General features: G+C 38.4%; 1 protein-coding gene across 7 annotated transcripts in view; it reads left to right on the forward strand.

The window, feature by feature from the left end:
* cobll1 (cordon-bleu WH2 repeat protein like 1) overlaps nucleotides 1-18,061 on the forward strand; it is a 109,983-nt gene extending 91,922 nt beyond the window's left edge. For 5 of the 7 annotated variants that reach the window (XM_008115161.3, XM_008115158.3, XM_008115163.3 and 2 more), the window contains 8 exons: nucleotides 3,999-4,149; nucleotides 4,979-5,047; nucleotides 6,202-6,351; nucleotides 8,876-9,116; nucleotides 9,413-9,477; nucleotides 9,891-11,476; nucleotides 12,273-12,452; nucleotides 16,133-18,061. In XM_008115161.3, coding sequence (XP_008113368.2) covers nucleotides 3,999-4,149; nucleotides 4,979-5,047; nucleotides 6,202-6,351; nucleotides 8,876-9,116; nucleotides 9,413-9,477; nucleotides 9,891-11,476; nucleotides 12,273-12,452; nucleotides 16,133-16,219 — 2,529 coding nt within the window. In that variant the 3' untranslated portion in view covers nucleotides 16,220-18,061. The remainder of the gene's footprint in view (nucleotides 1-3,998; nucleotides 4,150-4,978; nucleotides 5,048-6,201; nucleotides 6,352-8,875; nucleotides 9,117-9,412; nucleotides 9,478-9,890; nucleotides 11,477-12,272; nucleotides 12,453-16,132) is intronic. The other 2 variants (XM_008115159.3, XM_008115164.3) reach the window with 2 other exon arrangements.
* Nucleotides 18,062-19,412: the final 1,351 nt, after the last annotated feature.

Consider the following 19,412-nt stretch of genomic DNA (forward strand, 5'->3'; position numbering starts at 1 on the left):
AAATGTTTCAACATTGTGGCTAGCTTAATTTTATTTCCATGTTCACCTTCTGTATGTTTTTAACTGTATTGCTTTTTTAAACTAAAAGCATCTTGAGACCCAATTCCGGAACAAACAAATAAACATATCAACGTGTTGTCGAAGGCTTTCATGGACGGGATCACAGGGTTGTGTGTTTTCCAGGCAGTATGGCAATGTTCCAGAAGTATTCTCTCCAGACATTTTGCCCACATCTATGGCAGTTATCCTCAGAGGTTGTGAGATATATGGAGAAACTAAGCAAGGAAGGTTTATATAACTGTGGAAGATCCTGGGTGGGGCAAAGAACTCTTGTCTGTTGGAGGCCAGTTGGAATGTTGTAATTAATGTTAATTGAGGTGATTAATTACAACATTTACACTGGCCTCCAACAGACAAGAGTTACTTTCCCCACCCAGGATCTTCCACAGATATATAAACCTTCCTTGCTTAGCTTCTCCATATACCTCACAACATCTGAGGATGCCTGCCATAGATGTGGGCAAAACGTCAGGAGAGAATACTTCTGGAACATGGCCATAAAGCCCAGAAAACACACAACAACCCAAACATATCAACAATTACAACTATCTAAATAAAATATCTTTTAGAAGAAGAGCACTTAATCATTAAACTTTTCCAGCATTTTGTCGAACTAATTTTAATTGAGGGCCATATCAATCTTATGGTTGCTATCAAAGAGCCATTGAATCCATCGATGGTGAATCTGTGGGTACAGAGAGCCAACTATATATTTTTTTGAGACAGTGGTTGGTGCTTTACATTTTACTCAGTTTCAGTCCCCAGATGTTATTGAACGACAACTCCATCACTTTTGATTATCTGCCATGTGGACCGGGGATAATGGGAATTGCAATCCAATAACACTTGTGGCTCTGACATTGGGGAAAAGTTAAAGGACATTTTAAAGTCAGGTATCATATCCACAAATATTGTATCTAAATTCAAATTCCACTACCCTGACTAAACAGAATAAACTGTGCCTTCCAGATGTTATTATATCAAAACTCCCATCATTTCTAGTCAAGATGTGTAATGATGAGAAATATAGGAGTTGTAGTCCAACATCTGGAGGGCCACATAGAATGACATGGTGGGCTGGATTCAGCCCATGGGCCTTGAGTTTGACACATGTGCCTTAGTGTAACATGAACCTGTGAAATGTGGACTATCTACAGACATCACACACAACTTCGGGAACAATTCCATCAGTGTTGCTTCCAAAATATCCTGCAAATGTCAACATTCTGGAAGAAGCAAAGATCACCAGCACTGAAGCGATGATCCTCTGCTATCAACTTTGCTGGACTGGCCATGTTGTCTAAATCATTACCTCTCAAAGATGTTACTATACTCTCAGCTGAAGAACGGAAAATGGAATGTTGGTAGACAGCAAAAGAAATTTCAAGATGGGCTTAAAGCCAACCTTGAAAACTGACATAGACACTGAGTACTGGGAAGCCCTGGCGCTCAAGCATTCTAACTGGAGGTCAGCTGTGATCAACAGTGCTGTGGATTTTGAAAAGGCACAAATGGAGGGCAAAGGGAGAAACATGTCAAGAGGAAGGCACATCAAGCCAACTCTTGTCAGGACTGCCTTCCATCTGGAAGCCAATGTCCTTGCTGTAAAAGAACATACAGATCAAGAATAGGTCTGTTGGTGAATAGTCACCTATGGACCCAATGCCAAGAAGACCCTACACTTGGAAGGCAATCATATTTGGCCATGAGCATGTTAAATCATACAGTGCATATGAAAAAATTGGATGTTGAACAGAAAAGTCTTCTCCCTGACAGCTACTTCTTTATAGGCAGAGGATTTTAGTAGTTTTATTGTTTTTTGGTCAAGAATACTTTAATCTTTACAACTTTATCTGATTGGTCTCAGGTGACTGAATGTTAGAGACATGCAATGTTTGCTACATAGCATTAGAAACATTGATTTGTGTTTTCCTGTGTATAATATTGGTTGTGGCTCATTTAACTTTAACACTGTTTACTCCTGTTTTGTAACAAAGGAAGTTACTGGTTAATCAGAATAACAAGTAGGACTTTCTCTTTAGTTTTATCCACTACTGAAAATTACATTCCTGTTAGGTTGCAGCAAATTCACTTTCATTTGCAGTTAGATTTTGCAGCTTCATTTGTAGTATCTGAAAAATTGGGGTTTTTTTTTAAGGTAAGACAAATAGACTTCCCTCCACTAAAAACTAATATGTTTAACAATATAGTGCCATTCAGAATGCAGTTGGCATTTGCTGTTCTGCCATATGTCAATGTTGTGAATGTCCAGGATTTCAAAGATATACTAGTAAATGTTATCAGTCACCTAAATGCCATACTGAGATTCCATTTCTTTTTGTTTAGAGAACTGACAGCATTTTTCTTGTTGCAATTCATGGACACTACAAACCACAATGTTGCAACATAACCATTTTCAGGTCTTTTTGTGTCATTATTGTATGATACATATTTGCTTTTCAATGTTCCACAAAGTAACTTTCCAGTTTTGGAAGTCCTCAAAAAAGAACTGTTTTTAACATAAGGAGCAAATTTATTAAAAACAGTTTGATGTTTTTAATATCTATAAACGTCAAGACCTACATGTATGAACCAGGCTGCCTTCGAAAGTAGCAGATAATTTACTAGACAAATCTAGGAGGTGGTTAGATCAGAGCTTTCCAAACATTTCATGTTGGTGCCACATGGCATGCATTATTTCATGACAAAGTAGCACAGTTTTATTAGCAAACTAGAAGTTAAACCAATCCCTTATAAGAGTTATTGACACATACATAAACTGTAATAACAAAATATATGGAAACACAACATCTCATGAAAACCGTTTGTTTTTTAAAATGTATGATTTACTGCTCAGATGTGTATCATGTTTGTGCAGCACATCTACACACTAATGTGTTATGACACATAATTTGGAAAGCTCTGGGTTAGATGGCCATCTTTCAGGGACACTGTATTCCAGATCATGCCTGTGAGGAGAGGTTTTCTCTTATTTATACAGGTTACAGAGAAATTAATAAAAAGTATCACTTCTGTTTTGGGGGCTTTTACTATTTCTGATTGCTCAAAAACAGTCAAGGAAAGGTAAGGGTCATTGCTATGGCAGATGTTTTGCTTACCAGAAGGGAGAATGGTTGCTCCTGTGATCTGACAGATGAATCTGTGCATGCCTATTCTACTTGTAACTCTATATCTTTACACCTCTATATGGCATTATTTAGGAGTTATGTACTTGTAGGAGTGTGTGCACATAGAATGGGAGAGCATAAAATTAGAGAGTATTAGACAAAAAATTACACCTACTTAAAATTTACACATCATTACATAAGTGATGGAGCCTCTGGTGGCACAGTGTGTTAAAGCGCTGAGCTGCTGAACTTGCAGACCGAAAGGTCCCAGGTTCAAATCCAGAGAGCGGAGTGAGCGCCCGCCGTTAGCTCCAGCTTCTGCCAACCTAGCAGTTTGAAAACATGCAAATGTGAGTAGATCAATAGGTACCGCTCTGGTGGGAAGGTAACAGTGTTCCATGCAGTCATGCCGGCCACATGACCTTGGAGGTGTCTACAGACAATGCCGGCTCTTTGGCTTAGAAATGGAGATGAGCACCAACCCCCAGAGTCAGACACAACTGGACTTAACATCAGGGGAAACCTTTACCTTTACATAAGTGATCCAGGGTGTTGCATGAGTCCCTGGATCATTTATGTAATGAGAAATCGGAATTTTAGCATTAAATCTGAACTGGGCCTCTAGTTCACATGTGACACGTGTTAACTTTTTGTTAGACAGGTATCAGTGGTACTGAATTGTTTTCTTCATTATATTTAAATTGTGCATATAATTTTTTTGCTTTTGTCAATTATTGATGTTCATTTATCACTTTGATGTGCTTGAATGTTCTCATTTCATTTTGATTTTTGCCATCTCTTCTTTCTCAGGGACTTTCAGGGATAGGTATAGTGAGAACAGGGTCTCTTCAGCTCAGTGGCACATCATCGGTGAATTCTTCTCTGAGGCGGGCAAAACGCAAGGCACCAACACCACCCCCTAGAAAATTGCAAGCTCAAAGTGACAACAGCATTGAGACCGGTAATATTTATAAAATGCCTTGCTTTGCTAGGTTATGCCATTTCAGATTTTTCCACTGTAACCCACAGGAAACCCTGTTGGGGAACAATGACATCATATTGTTTCAGTGCAGTCTTGAAAATATGAGTTAAAGAATGAGGGGAAATGTAGATGATATAGATGGAAGGTATGTGGTCTTCCAGGTGGTGTTAGAATCAAAGAATTGTAGATTTGGAAGAGATTTCAAGGGACCTCCAGTCCAAACCCATTCTGCCCTGCAGGAATACACAATCAAAGCACTCCTGACATATTGCCATCCAGTGCCGGTTTAAAAACCTCCAGAGAAGGATACTCCACCACATTCCAAAACAACGTATTCCATGGTCAAAGAGCATATGAATATGAATATAAGAGCTGCCTTATTTATTGTGTCCAGAAACTTCCCCATCTAGGCCAGTATTGTGAGCTCTGACTGGCAGTGGTGGACTGCCAAGGCTTTAGGCAAACGTTTTCCTAGTTTTACCTGGAAATCTATTGTGCTCCCTTCAGGTCTCCCATTCAAATACTAATCAGACCAAATCCTGCTTAGCTTCTGAAAAAATACCACATTGGGTATGTCCAGGCTATTGGATGATAGATACAGTTCAGTAAGCGCTGGAAACCCAATTCATTCATAAAAAGATATACAGGACACTGAATATGTAATGGTAGCTGGCTTTCACAAAACATACATGTGGCTTGTTTATTTGTTGACTTTTAACAGCATTTGGTTATGTTCATTTGTGTTCATTTGACCTTTAAGTAATAAATAAGGAAGGGAAACATTTCCTAAATTGCATCATCGTTTCAGGGTCCGAATCAGCAGAATCAGTTCACACAGAAGGCAGAGAAAGATACTCAGAAGTACCATCTCCATCAGGTATTTCAATGCTATGTGTAGTATGAAACACAGTTATGTCAAACAGCATTGTTCTTAACTCAGAACTTCCAGTATCCCAGTGTCACATTTTCATCTCCATTTTTCACAACCCCCTTGTCCCCATATTATTCTAAATCAACCAAAATTTTGCTTATTGTTTTCTAAATGGCTGTGGATTGGCTGCAACACTGTAATGTAACATATCCCGATTTTTAAAAATCATGCCTAACTCTCCATCCCTGCTTTGCCACTGCCTTTGGGATGTCTTTGTTGTGCTGAGTGTTTTTAAGGTGTAAAGTTGAAAGTATATTTTTAGGGGCATGGGTTCCCATGTCTGTTGTCCTTGATGTGACCATCACCTGAGGCCCCATCAGAGCATCCCTGGGGAAGTGAATTTAAAGTTTTCTTTCCCCTACTGCTTTCTCTCTGAAAACCAATCCATTTGCTAAGAGTGATTCCTTCTTTGCAAACATAACTGAACCAGCTTGGAACAACTTTGCATGTAGCTCCCCCTACAGCTGCAACCAGTTCCTGCAACCCATCAATATGGGATTTTACTGCTTTCCTTCCATTTTTTCACTTGACAACAGAAAGAAGGAATTTTCCCTTCTCAAGTTACCACAGCTAGTTAAAAGGCATTTGTAATGAATTGATCTTTACAACTCTGCCAGTGAAAATATATAAACTGTAGTTCACAAGTATGCACAGTCTGTGACTTCCAGCTATGTGTATTTATTGTATTGTTTTTTTCTATATTTAAAAAATGTTTTGATGTAGATTTTAAGATACTAAATAAATAAAAATATTTCCCACACAAAAACAAAAAGTTTGCACAATCTAACATACTATACAGTCAACTAGACTATCATGGATCAATCACTTAAGTATAAAATGATTTATCAATTAAATCTGCATCTGTTTGTTTATAAGTAAACAATAATGTAAAGAGGGCAGGAAGGCATTCTACCTTTTATTTTTATATCTCTTGCTATAAGCACTATTTTGGAAGACATAACAAAAATGCAGCTTCCTTTGACATCACTAATTTTCTATATCATTGCTGCTTTTACTTCTATCTTTTCGTGTTTTCCTTGTTTTAATCAGCAAACTAATGCCATTTGATCCATTGCATTGTTTTCTAACCTGCTTCTTAGGCAATGTAGTTGATCTAACCAGGACGGCAGTGCCATCAGGCTTCTCTGAACCAACCAGTCATGATCAAAGCAATATCCAGCAAGTCCCAGATGAAGGTAGTCAATCGGTTAATCTTGATACACCAGATGAATCTGAAGTATCTTTCAAATGTAGGTAGCTGTCATGCTTTATTTTTAGTATTAATCTTCATAGATTCTCTTATTATAATGCTATAATAGTTTTCTGGGGAAACTGACAAAATATACATACATATATACATACACACACACACACCCCTAGGGAATTTTAAGATCTTTCATTTATGATTAGCTTTGCTCATTGTAGATGGCAATAAGAGTAGGCCCAGCTTGCCCAAATCAATTTAACACAACGTTTTCTCACATTAATGGCTCCAAGAGTGATTGCAAATGTGGGCAACTTATAACTCTCAAAGGATTGTGATGTCAAAGGCTTTCATGTCCGGAATCACTGGATTGCTGTGAGTTTTCTGGGATGTCTGGCCATGTTCCAGAAGCATTCTCTCCTGACATTTCATCCACATCTATGGCAGGCATCCTCAGGTTGAGTGGTCTGTTGGGAACTAAGCGTGTGAGGTTTATATGTCTGTGGAATGTCCAGGGTGGGAGGAAGAACTCTTGTCTGCTTGAAGCATGTGTGAATGTTGCAGTTGGCCACCTTGATTAGCATTTAATGGCCTTGCAGATTCAAAACCTGGCTGATTGCTGCCTGGGGGGAATCATTTGTTGGGAGGTGTTAGCTGTCCCTAATTGATTCTTGTCTGGAATTCCCCTGCTTTTTGAGTATTGTTCTTTATTCACTGTCCTGATTTTAGAGTTTTTTAAATACTAGTAGCCAAATTTTGTTCATTTTCATGGTTTCTTCCTTTCCGTAGAAATTGTCCACATGCTTGTGGATTTCAGTGGCTTCTCTGTGTAATTTGATATGGTAGTTGTTAGAGTGGTCCAGCATTTCTGTGTTCTCAAATATTATGCTTTGTCCAGGTTAGTACATTAGGTGCTCTCAAAGGGTTGTTAACTGCTATTCCTATGATCCCTCACCATTAGCTTTTCTTACTCAGGTTGCTGTGTATTGTTGCCCAGTGATATCTATAGGGCTACAAGTTGCCCAATCTTGCTGTATTGATTTTATAATCAATACAGCAAGATGCTTGAAATGCATCAAGTCTTTCTGTGCTGAATTGATATGGTAATATTGTTTTATCAGGAGAGCCCAGAGAAGGTGGAAGCAGTCTTTTCTTCAGAAGTCTGGTCTACATTGCTAGATAATATCTCATCTTCTTCCATAAAATTAAAGTAATATATTATAGATCTGGAATATGATTAAAGGTAATGATTTGGTGAGAATTGTTCATAGCTCTGATGAGCTGTAATGTATCTTCTTTGTGTACAAAAAGTCCTGCACCCATTCGCTGTGATCTCCAGGTTGGAGTGGACACTGTTCCCCTCTGACACCCCAGAGAGATGGTGCCAGTCATTTTAAATCAGGTGTGAGTAACTGTAGCTCTCAAAATCCTTTCGGCCATTAACTCCCATTAGTCAGCATTGCCAACACTGAGGGATTATGGACATTGCTGTCAAAAAACATCTGGAGGGCTATTGTCCTCAGCCTTTTGTAAAACAGATTAGGGTGTGTAACTTTGTTGGATGAATTTTATACTTCATTACATCGTGCAACCACTCCCACAACTGGGCTGTATCATATTTCATTGAATCTAAGGATCACGTTTCCCCTTTTAAGGGGTTTCAGTAACGAGATGCATCCCAAGAGAGAGGGGGGAGGAGTACGAGAAAGGGCCTCACCCCAATGATTCTATCATACCTCCAACATTTTGTCATTAGCCAGACAGCAGTTTACGGTATTTTTGCTTATGTGCGCTTTCTACTTCCATTGCCTCCCCAATAGGCCCATTGACTTAATCCTGTATAGACTCATGCAGACAGATGACTTACAGGTTTTTTCACATTCACTCCTCATCTCACAAGAAAAATTGCACCACAAAGCTGCCTTGAAACAAATATATATATATATTGTGCATTCAGAAGAAATTTTAAGAAGCATGCTAAGAAAATTGTTTTTCTAAAATCATAGCTTGAAATTTGTGTGAATCTTACATTTGATGGCACCTTAGATTTGATGAAATATGGTAATACCATTTTTGGCTTCCTTTTCAGAGATTTTTATCCCAGGGGCTTGGGATTTTAGGGAGGTTAGAAGGTTAAAGGTATCAAAAAAATCCCAGAGGTTGAGTGTTTGAGGGGGTGGAAAATGGCCTTGTAGAGTACCCTAGTGACCAAGAACCAGAAGAAAGGGGTTCAGAGACCACACATCACTCCTGAGATGACTCAGTTTGAGAGTTTCTTGTGTATCCTTTCTGTCATGAGCTATTGAGAAGATACTGTTGTTTGCGTGTGTTCCTTTCAAGCTATCTCTGTTTATACAAACCTCCATAGGCATTTGTATCTTTACTCCATGAGGCTAAAGTCTTCCATGCATTTTGAGTACTCTCTAGCTGACCCATGCTGATTTTCATTCAGATTTGCCCACCCTATGCCTTAACTTAGGCAAGCGTTGATATTTTTTCATTTTATTTTTACAATACATTTTTATATATATATTATAATATTACACCTTGTTCTTTTCTTATGAATGTAGCTGAAATTGGCTCTGAATATAGCTTGGAGGAGATTGATGAGAAAGAAGAAATTCATGAAGAAAGTACAGATACCTCCCTCACTGAACGAGAGGTTTCTACCTCCATCAGCTCTCCCAATGTTCAACTGGATATTCAAAAAAATGAGACTATTCCAATGGTCTCGGATTCTGGCACTGGTGCTGAAGCTAAAAGACAAGATTCAAAGGAGGAAAAAATAGAAAGTATGAGAGCAGATGACAAGTAAGCTCATTAAATTTAACACAGGTAGTCCTCGAGTTACAATAATAATAACAACTTTTTTCTTATCCCTCGCCACCATCTCCCAAAAGGAACTTGGGGCGGCTTACATGTGGGACAAGGTGCCCATAGACACATATAGTAAACTATTTGTTGACACAAATTCCTTGTCCTGGGGTTCTTCAATTCCAATTTTGTGGCATTATATTTCATATTTTGTCCATATAATTATGAAGAATGTTGTTTCTCCCTCAGTTTACTGATAGTTGTCTGTTTATCTTTTTAAAAATGTTTTACAGAGATGGATATAATCATAAACCTAAAGAAAAGTCTACAGATGACAATGGGAAGCTATATGGATCATGTAGGTGATTTTCTCTTCCTTTAGAATTGTGTTTTTGTTACTCATGAATACAGAGGTTGACGCTTCCAATATTGCTGATGACTCCAAGCCTACTATAAGGGTTGCTTATGTATGAGAATTTTCCATCTGCGACTTCTCAGTGTGGATGTTCACAAACTATGGAGTTCAATAACTATACTGTCCTCTCTAAAGGAACATGTATAAGAAATGGTATATGTATTCTGAATATTTAAAATATTCATGATTATCTCTGCCAGAAGTCTGGTTGCCCAAACTATGAAGACTATGTTTCATACATGTATTGTATGTGAATATTTGCCATGGGAGACTTTAGTGCTATTTATTTATTCATTGTTCAAATGACTGTTTGAGCCTAATGCTATTTTCAAAATTGTTCTTGCCCTTTTAAAAAGGTCGCTGTGATGCAACATCCCTTCCAACAATGACAGATGAAAGACAATACGATGTAGTAGGAGTGAGAGAAAATAAAACACTTGAAGTGTTAAACTGTGAAACCTGTCAAGATGATACCTCTCTAAATCAGGAACACAATATGCAAGCACTTCTAAGAACGCATGAGCAAAAATGGGATTGCTCCAGTGTGGAGACAGTAAAGACTCAGGATGTTGCAATTCAGGCAACCCCATCTGATAATAATGTAGACCAGAGTGCACTTAGTAAGAGCATGGATCCTCAGGGTTACAAGTTGGTCAGTCACAAAGATTCAACCCATATTCAGACATCAGTTGTGCCGAATCAGTCCCCAGGGCTCCTGAACAGGACGCAGGAGACTGTTGGAACATTGACAGAGCAGAGCTACCAGAAGCACCAAGCAGTTCAATGCAGAGCAAGTTCTAATGGTGACCAGAGTCATACATTAGAAAACGATGACTCTGTTCCAACACAGAGAGTTGTCAAAAGTCCAGTTAGTTCCCCCACGGTGGGCTATCCTCTTTACCGTCAAGACTCAAAGCCTAAACCTAAGCCTTCCAATGAGATTACAAGAGACTACATACCCAAGATTGGAATGACTACTTATAAAATAGTGCCTCCAAAATCCCTGGAAATAGTTAAGAACTGGGAATCAAATACTATAGATAATCAAGAAGCATCGAGTTTTCGTGTGTCTCCTAAGAATGAGAATTCCCAAGAATTTGGCACACAAACAGAAATTCTTGATACAATAAGAAGCCCAAATGAAACAAGATCTGGTTTTAGAAATGAAGTTAGGTTGCCAGCAAACGACCCACCTGCTAAGACCTATGGTATTGTGGATAATGTGACACTTTCTTTCTCGAATGCCAAAGGCAAGAAAGTAGAAGCAGAACATTCCAAGCCTAATCCAGAGCATCTAATCGCTCCCTTGGTGCTAAGCGCAGAAAGCAAAAGTTGTTCACCTCCTGCAGTGCGAGAAAAACCAATTATCTTAAGTCCTCCAGCAAAGCCAAACAATTTTTATTTGCAGATGCAAAGGAGGATTTCTAGTCATTATGTAACATCAGCAATTGCAAGGAGCAGTTCTCCTAGTACCTCTACTCAGAGTGAAGCGAAGACTATGGAGACAGAGAAAAAGCTGGCATCCCCAGATCAAAATTCTTTTCCATTTCCTCAGCTAGTTAGTGTTCCTTCCCAGTTAGTGGAAGAAAAGACTGAAAATGGCCATGTTGAGGAAAAACCTGAAGTCAGCAGTTCTGCTATCCTGATGCAAAAGCCTCTGAATTCTCCCCCTTCCCAGCCTCCTCCAGTAAATCTAAAGACTTTGAGGACTTTTGTTTTGCCACAACCGTATTCAAGTTCCCGGCCTTCACCTTTTGCCCTTGCTGTGTCATCAGCAGTTAAGAGATCCCAATCATTCAGTAAAACATACAACACTGCACCCAGGCCATTAAAAGAGCACCCTGCTCTTGATCGTCCCTCATCCATGTTCAACCCTGAGATGAAGGACCATTCTCCTTTACCAAGTCCAACGGAGCCGACACAACAGAATGTACCAGAGAAGGTAAAAATGGTAACACTAATTTTTATGTTTAAAATGTGTGACATTCTCTTGCTGTCATTTCTTCATAATATTTATGGCAATGCACCTTACTCGCAAATTAAAATACAAACATGAAATTTCCTGAAGAAGTTGACCTCCGTTAGTCTTTTGCAGGGAAAACAACAAAAGCAAAAGACAAAATACATTGATGGTTATATAATGATGAGGGTATGATCCCTGAAAGCTTATGTTATAATAAGTGTGTCAGTCTGTAAACTGGCATAAGACTCTGTTGTGAAAATAATGAGTTCTTCAGAACTTGGTACTTGTAATTAATTCCTTTCCCCAATAGGAAAAGTCTGATTAAATCAAAAGTGTAACTTTGCATGGAATAAATTTGCTCCTTTAGCACCATTGTTGGGTTGCTTTTATAATTATCCTCTGTGGGCTCTTTAGGTGGTGGTGAACAGATACTACATGGTTCACATGTTATGCTACATTTCAACCTGTAGGCTCATATTTTGATTTATTGGTATTATGGTAATAATAACGTAAATGGGGGGGGGGGAATGTGCGGTGCAGATTTTAAAATGGGAACTTATTTAGTAGCGTCTAAGAAACATAGAACTCAAACAACATCTCAGAATGGCAACTGATTATTTGAGACCTTGGAATTATATCTGTTACTACTTCTGTAAAAATGGCTTTAAAAAAAAAAGCTAATTTATAAGTGTGAATGGAATCATGGTGTGGGGCTAAGAAAACCATGGTGACCTTACTTGGGTAACCTTTTGTACCTTTTGTTTTAATCCAACAGGAAAATAATTGTGCAAGCTATGAGCAAAGCAGGCAAGTCCCCTCTCTGCCTGGCCACCCAACGACTCTTGCCTGTGAGAAAGGCCCCACCGTGACTCTCCCGCGTCCTGACCCAGAACAGATCCACCAGAGCTTGCTGGCTGCAATCCGCTCTGGAGAAGCTGTTGCCAAATTGAGAAGGGTGAGGATTTCCCCCTGCTCCTCATCATTAAATCAATAACAATGGATTTACAGAGCTTATTTCACAATCACCATAGCAGTCCGCACCAGCATCAGTCATGATGACAGAGCCTTGTGGGAGTGTGATTTTTGAATAGTGCCAATTGGAGATTTATGAACTGAATGCAAGCTGTTCATGCTGACCTTAGATTGGCTAAAGGAAACAGTATACACATGTACACAGTGTACATTTGGAGCTTATATTTAGCATTAAATATATAGGGTTAGGGCATCTGTTAGTAGCTGGTATGAAGCTGTAGAGATCAAGTTCTTGTGGAATTTATTTCTCTTAAGTTGCCTACAGTGTTTGAACATTCCTCACTGATGCCCAGCTGCCTTGTCTCAGCTTTCAAAAGGGTTTGCATCAATAGAGAAGAGGCGGCAGCCATAGATAAAGATAGAGAATGGTATCTTGTTTTGTTTGGGGTTGTGTCTTACCTCTCAGTATTGAAATATTCTGAAATATCTGTGGCAGGAATGTGGTTAAGGTAAGTAATGGGTCTTTTCAAGACTCTCCAGTACAAAATGTCAGTGTATCTTTATATCCTTGTGCTTTCATCATGGAATCTCAATGCAGCATAAATTAGACAAATAATTGTAAACACATTAAAACCATACATAATTTATGAAGAATAAAAACATAACTACACAGGTTAAAACAACATTAAAAACTAAACTAAAAACCATGTAAACTGGTACCCATGAGGATTGGTAGAAGTAGTTTCTGGGTTGCTTAAGAGTTACGATTAAAAACAGGCCTAACTAATACTTTATCCCATACTGTAGCATATCATAAACTCTATACTGATTGGTTAATAATATTGAAATACAGTAATTAAAAGCAAATTAAGACAAAGACAAACTTAATGTGACATAGTTTTAATGCATTATACAGGCTGATTTTACTGTATTATAAAAATGATTGTATTTTAATGTTTAAAGTATCATTTCTTTGGAAAATTTTGCCATTTGCTTGAGAGTTCCCTTTTCAGTTAACTAAGAGTCTGTTGTACACTTTGAAATAAATTAGTCCCCAGGGGATTCAATAAAAACCATACTTTTGCTTATCACAATTTAGACCTCCAAGGAGAGGACCTTCCATAGTCAAGGTTTCATATCTTACATTTCAAATTGTCCCTATTGGTGGGACATCGCAGAAGGCCTCCTCCCCACCTCTCCTGCAGACATCAGTTTTTGGGCACACACACAAACAGGGAAAGGTCAGTACTTAATATCCCTGGAATACTGATATCTCAAGCCATATAGGACTTTACTATCATCACCGCTGCCTTGAATTCAGACTGGAAGTGACTATTTCTCTACTCGTGTCTTCCTGTGTTATGCAAAATTTCACCTGTCAACCACCTTTTTCTCTTACTCAAGTTTCCATGCTTCTTCCTCTGCTTTTTACCTAGGTCAATTGTTCCTCATTTCCTTTCCTCCACCATTCCTATTTTTCTTCCTGCGAGGTTTTTAAAGAATAATCCTGGCCTCATAATGCACATTCAGCTTCCCTTACTCTCCCCTATGCCAGTCCTCCCTGCTGATAAGTCAACTCCAGTTCTCATTCCCAGTTCTTACCCTTTAAAGACTGTGTTAGAGCATTATCCTCATAATAACCAAATGGCCAATAAGGTGCTGAAATTGCAGCACTACATCTTGGCTACTGCATGCAGAGCACTGAGTCTTCATCATCAGGACTAGAGGTGATTTTCCACATGTCAGCGGGAAGATTACTTCCATGGTTCCTTCTAGTGTCTTTAAGACTATAGAAGAAATATATTGGATTGTAGAATGTCCTAGCGAGGAAATGGATATGAAAGTGCTCGTTCAAAATAAGAAAAATGGAAGTAAGATGAAGAACACGTACATCCACAGGCTTAGCTACAGACATACTGGAGGTGAAAGGTAATGGTAGTGGCAAGAAGACAATGGTGGCAACAGTGAGGAAAGAAAAAGTAATGTGTCAGCTCCAATTCACCCTATTTCTCCAATGCCTGACTTCTGGAAAAGCGTCCGTGGTGCCAAGGCAATATGTGAGGGATGGCATGGACACTTGTATTTCATATGGCAGAATTAACAGCCCATGCCACCTCTCCTATATCTCCCATTGCATTCAGACCACTTACTACAATGCAGTCTGAGCCCTGCCACATGCACAATGGAGGACCTTCTTGCATTGACACCAGAGGCCAACTTCTGGTCAAAGAAAATATAGTATAATGCCAAGTTTTTAACTCTGTGGTTTTTCTATACATTATAACATTCTCAATTCACTTCTAACATGATAAATAAAAACAGCAGTGGGTTTCTTAAGTTTGGGCTCAGCTCTAGTACCAGAAGTACTGCAAGTAGTATTTTCAAAGCTAAGTTCATTTTGTTTTGTGTAGAAGTTGCTTCAGGGTTTCCTCCATTCTAGTCAACATTTTAAAACATTTAAGAGTAGGAGGAGGGAAAGTCTGGCGATGTGACTGCATTTTTAACTCACCATATGAGGAAGTGAAGCTGCTGGGCTAAGGAAAGTGAGGTGTCAAATTTATTTTTAAACCTCTTCTGACAGTGATGTCAGACTGCATCTATAGCTTTAATTTTTAAACCATGAGAAGGAATTAAACATGAATATCAGCAGGCCAGGGGTTTACCATGTTCACTTCTGTATGAAAATGAAGTGAAATGACATTTAAATGGGGAAGTTGGTTGAATGCTTTGGGTTATTAAAGTGGGTAAAAGGTCTGTCAGGTACTCTAAGCACTGGCCAAGCTTTCAAGAAACAAGGCAAAAAGTGCTACCGCCATCAGCCAAGAATTCCCCTCCCCTTTAATAACTTGTTATGGTGCAGAGCCAAACTCTTTGGCCTTTTGTGCTGCAGTTTCATTCCTGCTGAATAAAGCCTGCAGTAATTGCTAACCAAATGGGTCAAATGAGGTTGAAACTATTTCTCTTTTCAAAATGTTTCCATCATATGACTAAACTTATCCCGTTAATTTTCCTTGGGCTCACATCTGAAGGCATTGCTTACCGTTTAAATATAAACTATAGGCTGAATACATAAGCTTGTTGTGGACTCTATTTTGTCTCTCCCTCCTTCAAGCTTGTGAGGTCCATCACTATGAGCTAGGTACAAAAATGTTGGTTTAGGAAAATAGAGAAGGAAATTCTGAATGATAGATTGAGTGCATTGTTCCAATTAACTTTCTGCTCAACATTTGGAAAAGTTATTATTTTCGACATTGTCTCTGAAGACCCCAGTTTCCATTGCCAGTCAATATGGCTCAGGAGGGCAGACTTCGTCCCTCTCCAGTGTTTCTCCTTGCTACAAATCAGTTTGGAAGAAGTCCATGGAACCAAGGCAATATGGGAAGGATTTTGGACTCATGTATTTTCTGTGGCAGAGACGATTGTCCATGCCACCTTTCCCATAATAGTGCTTTGACTTTGTGGACTTCACTCCCAACAGCAGGTATTTATGAAATAACCTACAGCTGTCACATGTTTAAAAATACATAATATTTATGATATTCAGCAAATGTAGAACAGTTATAGCTTCTGAAGAAGTTGGTATGTCTAAGATGCTGATTTTTTTGTGTTAGTTACGGAGCTACTTGTCTTCAATGAATCTCAATATCTTTTTGGGTCTTCCAGGTTGCTCCTCCATCAAATACTGTCGCCATCAATGGAAGATCCAGCCTCAGTTCGTTGCCTATAGAAGCAAGATATAGTCATCACTAGAACTTCATGCCAAACATTTTGCACTTTAATCACCACTGCATAGACCTACTGCATAAACCTACTTCACAGTTAATTATTAAAGACTATGCATTTGTGCAGGGTTGTGTTGGAATATATTATCAAGTGAAGCACAGAAACTTCACAAGATGCCTGAAAGATATTTTAGACTATAATTTATAGCTTTTGTGTCTTTTCTCTTTAAAGCTGAAAATGCTATTTCAGAACTCATAACAAGGCAAAGAAGATTTTGATTTTTTTTTCTTATTCTGCAATAAGCAGATAGATTGGTTTCTATTTTATCCTTAATACATTTTGTGTAGCAATGTGTTGTATAATGTTGATGTATGAGTTTCGTAATGTGTATAACTGCTTAATGAGTATGTTCAGAAATGTATGACTTTAAATATAGTTCTGCCACCTGTTGCCTTGATTGTTACATTAGTAATTTAATGATGACAGTGAGCAGAGAATGCTCTTTGAAGTGCAAGGGAGCAAGTTTTCTTTATCTAAAATGTATCTAAAAATATAGGATCATGTTTGTTATAGTGTATGTCTAACCTCAAAGTAAAGAAATAATATAGGTCATCTCTGGTTGACCCGTTTAACACTATTTATGGGTTTATTTGCACATACATCATTGCTGCATGGTCTTAATGATCACTACAAAGTGCCTTGATGCTCCTCTGTGCTACAACTCTGGCTAATTCCCATCTGCTTTCCAGAAGTGGCAGCTAAGTCTGTATCACTGGACTGTGTAAAAGAGGGCTTGTTCAATATTTAGGCCAGCAAATGTTTTGGTTTTCAGTTCTCAAAAACACCAAACAGTTCGGCTGGTGGTAAGGGATTGCAGGAACTGTCGTCAAAAGAAAAAAGGAGGAGCTAAAGCTTCCCCACACCTGCTCTTAGGTGAATATTACAGTGCAGATTCACATGAGCAGAAATCCAGAAAATGGATGGCGCTCTTTATTTTCTTACCCAGATGTCATGATCCTATGCTAAACCCCAATAACACCCCCTGCTATCCAGCCCTGCTGTTTGACCACTTGAAGGGCAGGGAAACCCAGTAAACAATTTATAGCTCAAGTATTTGGGAATCGGTATTGAGCTGGCAAGAAGCATTCAAGAGTTAATAGAGCTCTGGGCTATAGTGAGGACTGCAGAAGATTATTTGGAAGTTAATATAAATTCATGAGTAAGGAAAGAAGGCTGAGGATCAGCATTCTCAAGAGAGAGCAATATTGGCACAGAGCATCTAAAATTCATTTGAACTAGGCTAGAAATATATAAAGGAATCAAAATAGTTAAATGCAAAAGTCTATGCATACAAGCTTATTTTTTCTAGTAGTCTTTAAAATTGATATTTTATTTTATGTCAGAGAACTTTTTAAAATATTTCTCTTAAATTCAGGAAATTAAAAACAGGGAATGAAAATCCAAACCTGTTTTTATAAGTAGGTAAAAAGGTGATGGTGATGATGATTTTTTGCATGATAAAATCTCTTTTAATGACACTTTAAGCAATGTCAAAGAAGTAGTTTTATCAGTGTACAAAACAGGAGTAGAATTGAATACTGTAATTGCTACTGAATAAGACATGTCAGATTGGGGAGCAATGCACAGACAGCAAAATCCTCAGAAACAGGTGTGGCATTTCTTTGTCTGTTCATCTTTTCCTGTCAGTGCTGTCAAATTAATGTTGCATTTGTATGACAAAGCTATTTGTGATCCTAGCTCTGATCAAATGATTGAATTGTAGATAAAAGGCTGCAAATACTGGGATATTTGCAATGTTCTGAACTAATTCATGGTTTTGTTAAATAAAAGTAATTGTATGTAGTTTTATTCTTAAGTAATGAACAACTTATACTTTTGGTTCTTATCTTTTTTAAAAAAATGAAATAACTTTCCAGACTACTTGTTATACAGTAAGGCCCCTGTATCCATGGGGGATATGTTTCTGGCCAGACTGTGGTTACATGAAACCATGCCGTTAAATCACCTTTCTTTCAGTCCCAGTTGTATTGGAGAACCTAGAGATTCCTTGGAATTTTCTAAGTCCTCCAACAAAATTCCATGATAACATACCATAGGATCACCTGGAGGACCAAGAAAATGCCGACGGAGACCCCCCCCCCCCAGCGTAGGTAAGTGAAACTATGAACATGGATTACAGAGGTCTTACTGTACAACCTGGAAATGATATTTTGTAGATATTCTGCACAGTGATTTGCAAGAAGATGCATTGATTAGCAGGAAAAAAAAATCTCTCTTTGTAGGAGCTGTGTGATGAGCAATACAAAGGGATGATGAAGGAGATTCTCAATATGACCAACCTCCCCTCCTCATCAACAGGTCTCCAGTGGCCATATTGTTTCTCAGATATCTGCCAACCAAGAGTGCTGATGGCAGATCAGCAAGTAATAATTTAGTAAACATTTTACTTCTGGAAACATCTCCAGTAACTAGGATTTTTAAGAAATTAGGCTGTAGTTTCTAGAAAAGCGATTAAAGTGATCTAGAAAGTTATCACCCTTCCCCGTCAGCGCATGTCTTGGACAGCAACTTCCATTTTACCCATGGCATTATATTCCAAATACATCTGAAGAGTGTTAGGTTAAAAAAAGAAAGGCATGAAATAAAAGCAGCCCTCCAGATACTGTTGGACTGCAACTCTTGGCATTCCTCACAATTGACTGTGCTGGCTGGGGCTGATGGAACTTGCAGTTCTACAACATCTGGAAGTTTGCATAATTTCCAGCTCTAATGTATGCAGTTGTGCTGCAAACTATGTCTTCCCATGCAACTGCATGGGAATTTCATCTCTATAAACACCCAACATGATTTGTAGTCCACCTATGACTTGTTTAATTTCAATTTTATGTAAAGCATTGGCATTTTGCTAAATCTGTCTCAAGTTAAAATCACATGATTAGAGTGCAATTTTCATGGATGAGAGATATTTGATTACTTGACCTTTGTGGCATAATTCCTGTGGTGTTAATTTTCAAGCACTCTGCAGTTGTGCTTACTTTCCCCCTTATCCCTCTATTTCTTTCAGCTTCCTTTGGCTTAAGGATTTCTAAGCATTAATAAAAATAGTACAGGTTGAATATCCTGTATATATGAAATTCCAACATTGTCCACATGGGTGGCTGAGATAGTGAGCCCTTTGCTTTCAAGTCTATTCGGGGTA

This window comes from Anolis carolinensis, chromosome 1 (genome assembly GCF_035594765.1).
Source record: "Anolis carolinensis isolate JA03-04 chromosome 1, rAnoCar3.1.pri, whole genome shotgun sequence".
In the NCBI taxonomy this organism is placed as follows: domain Eukaryota; kingdom Metazoa; phylum Chordata; class Lepidosauria; order Squamata; family Dactyloidae; genus Anolis; species Anolis carolinensis.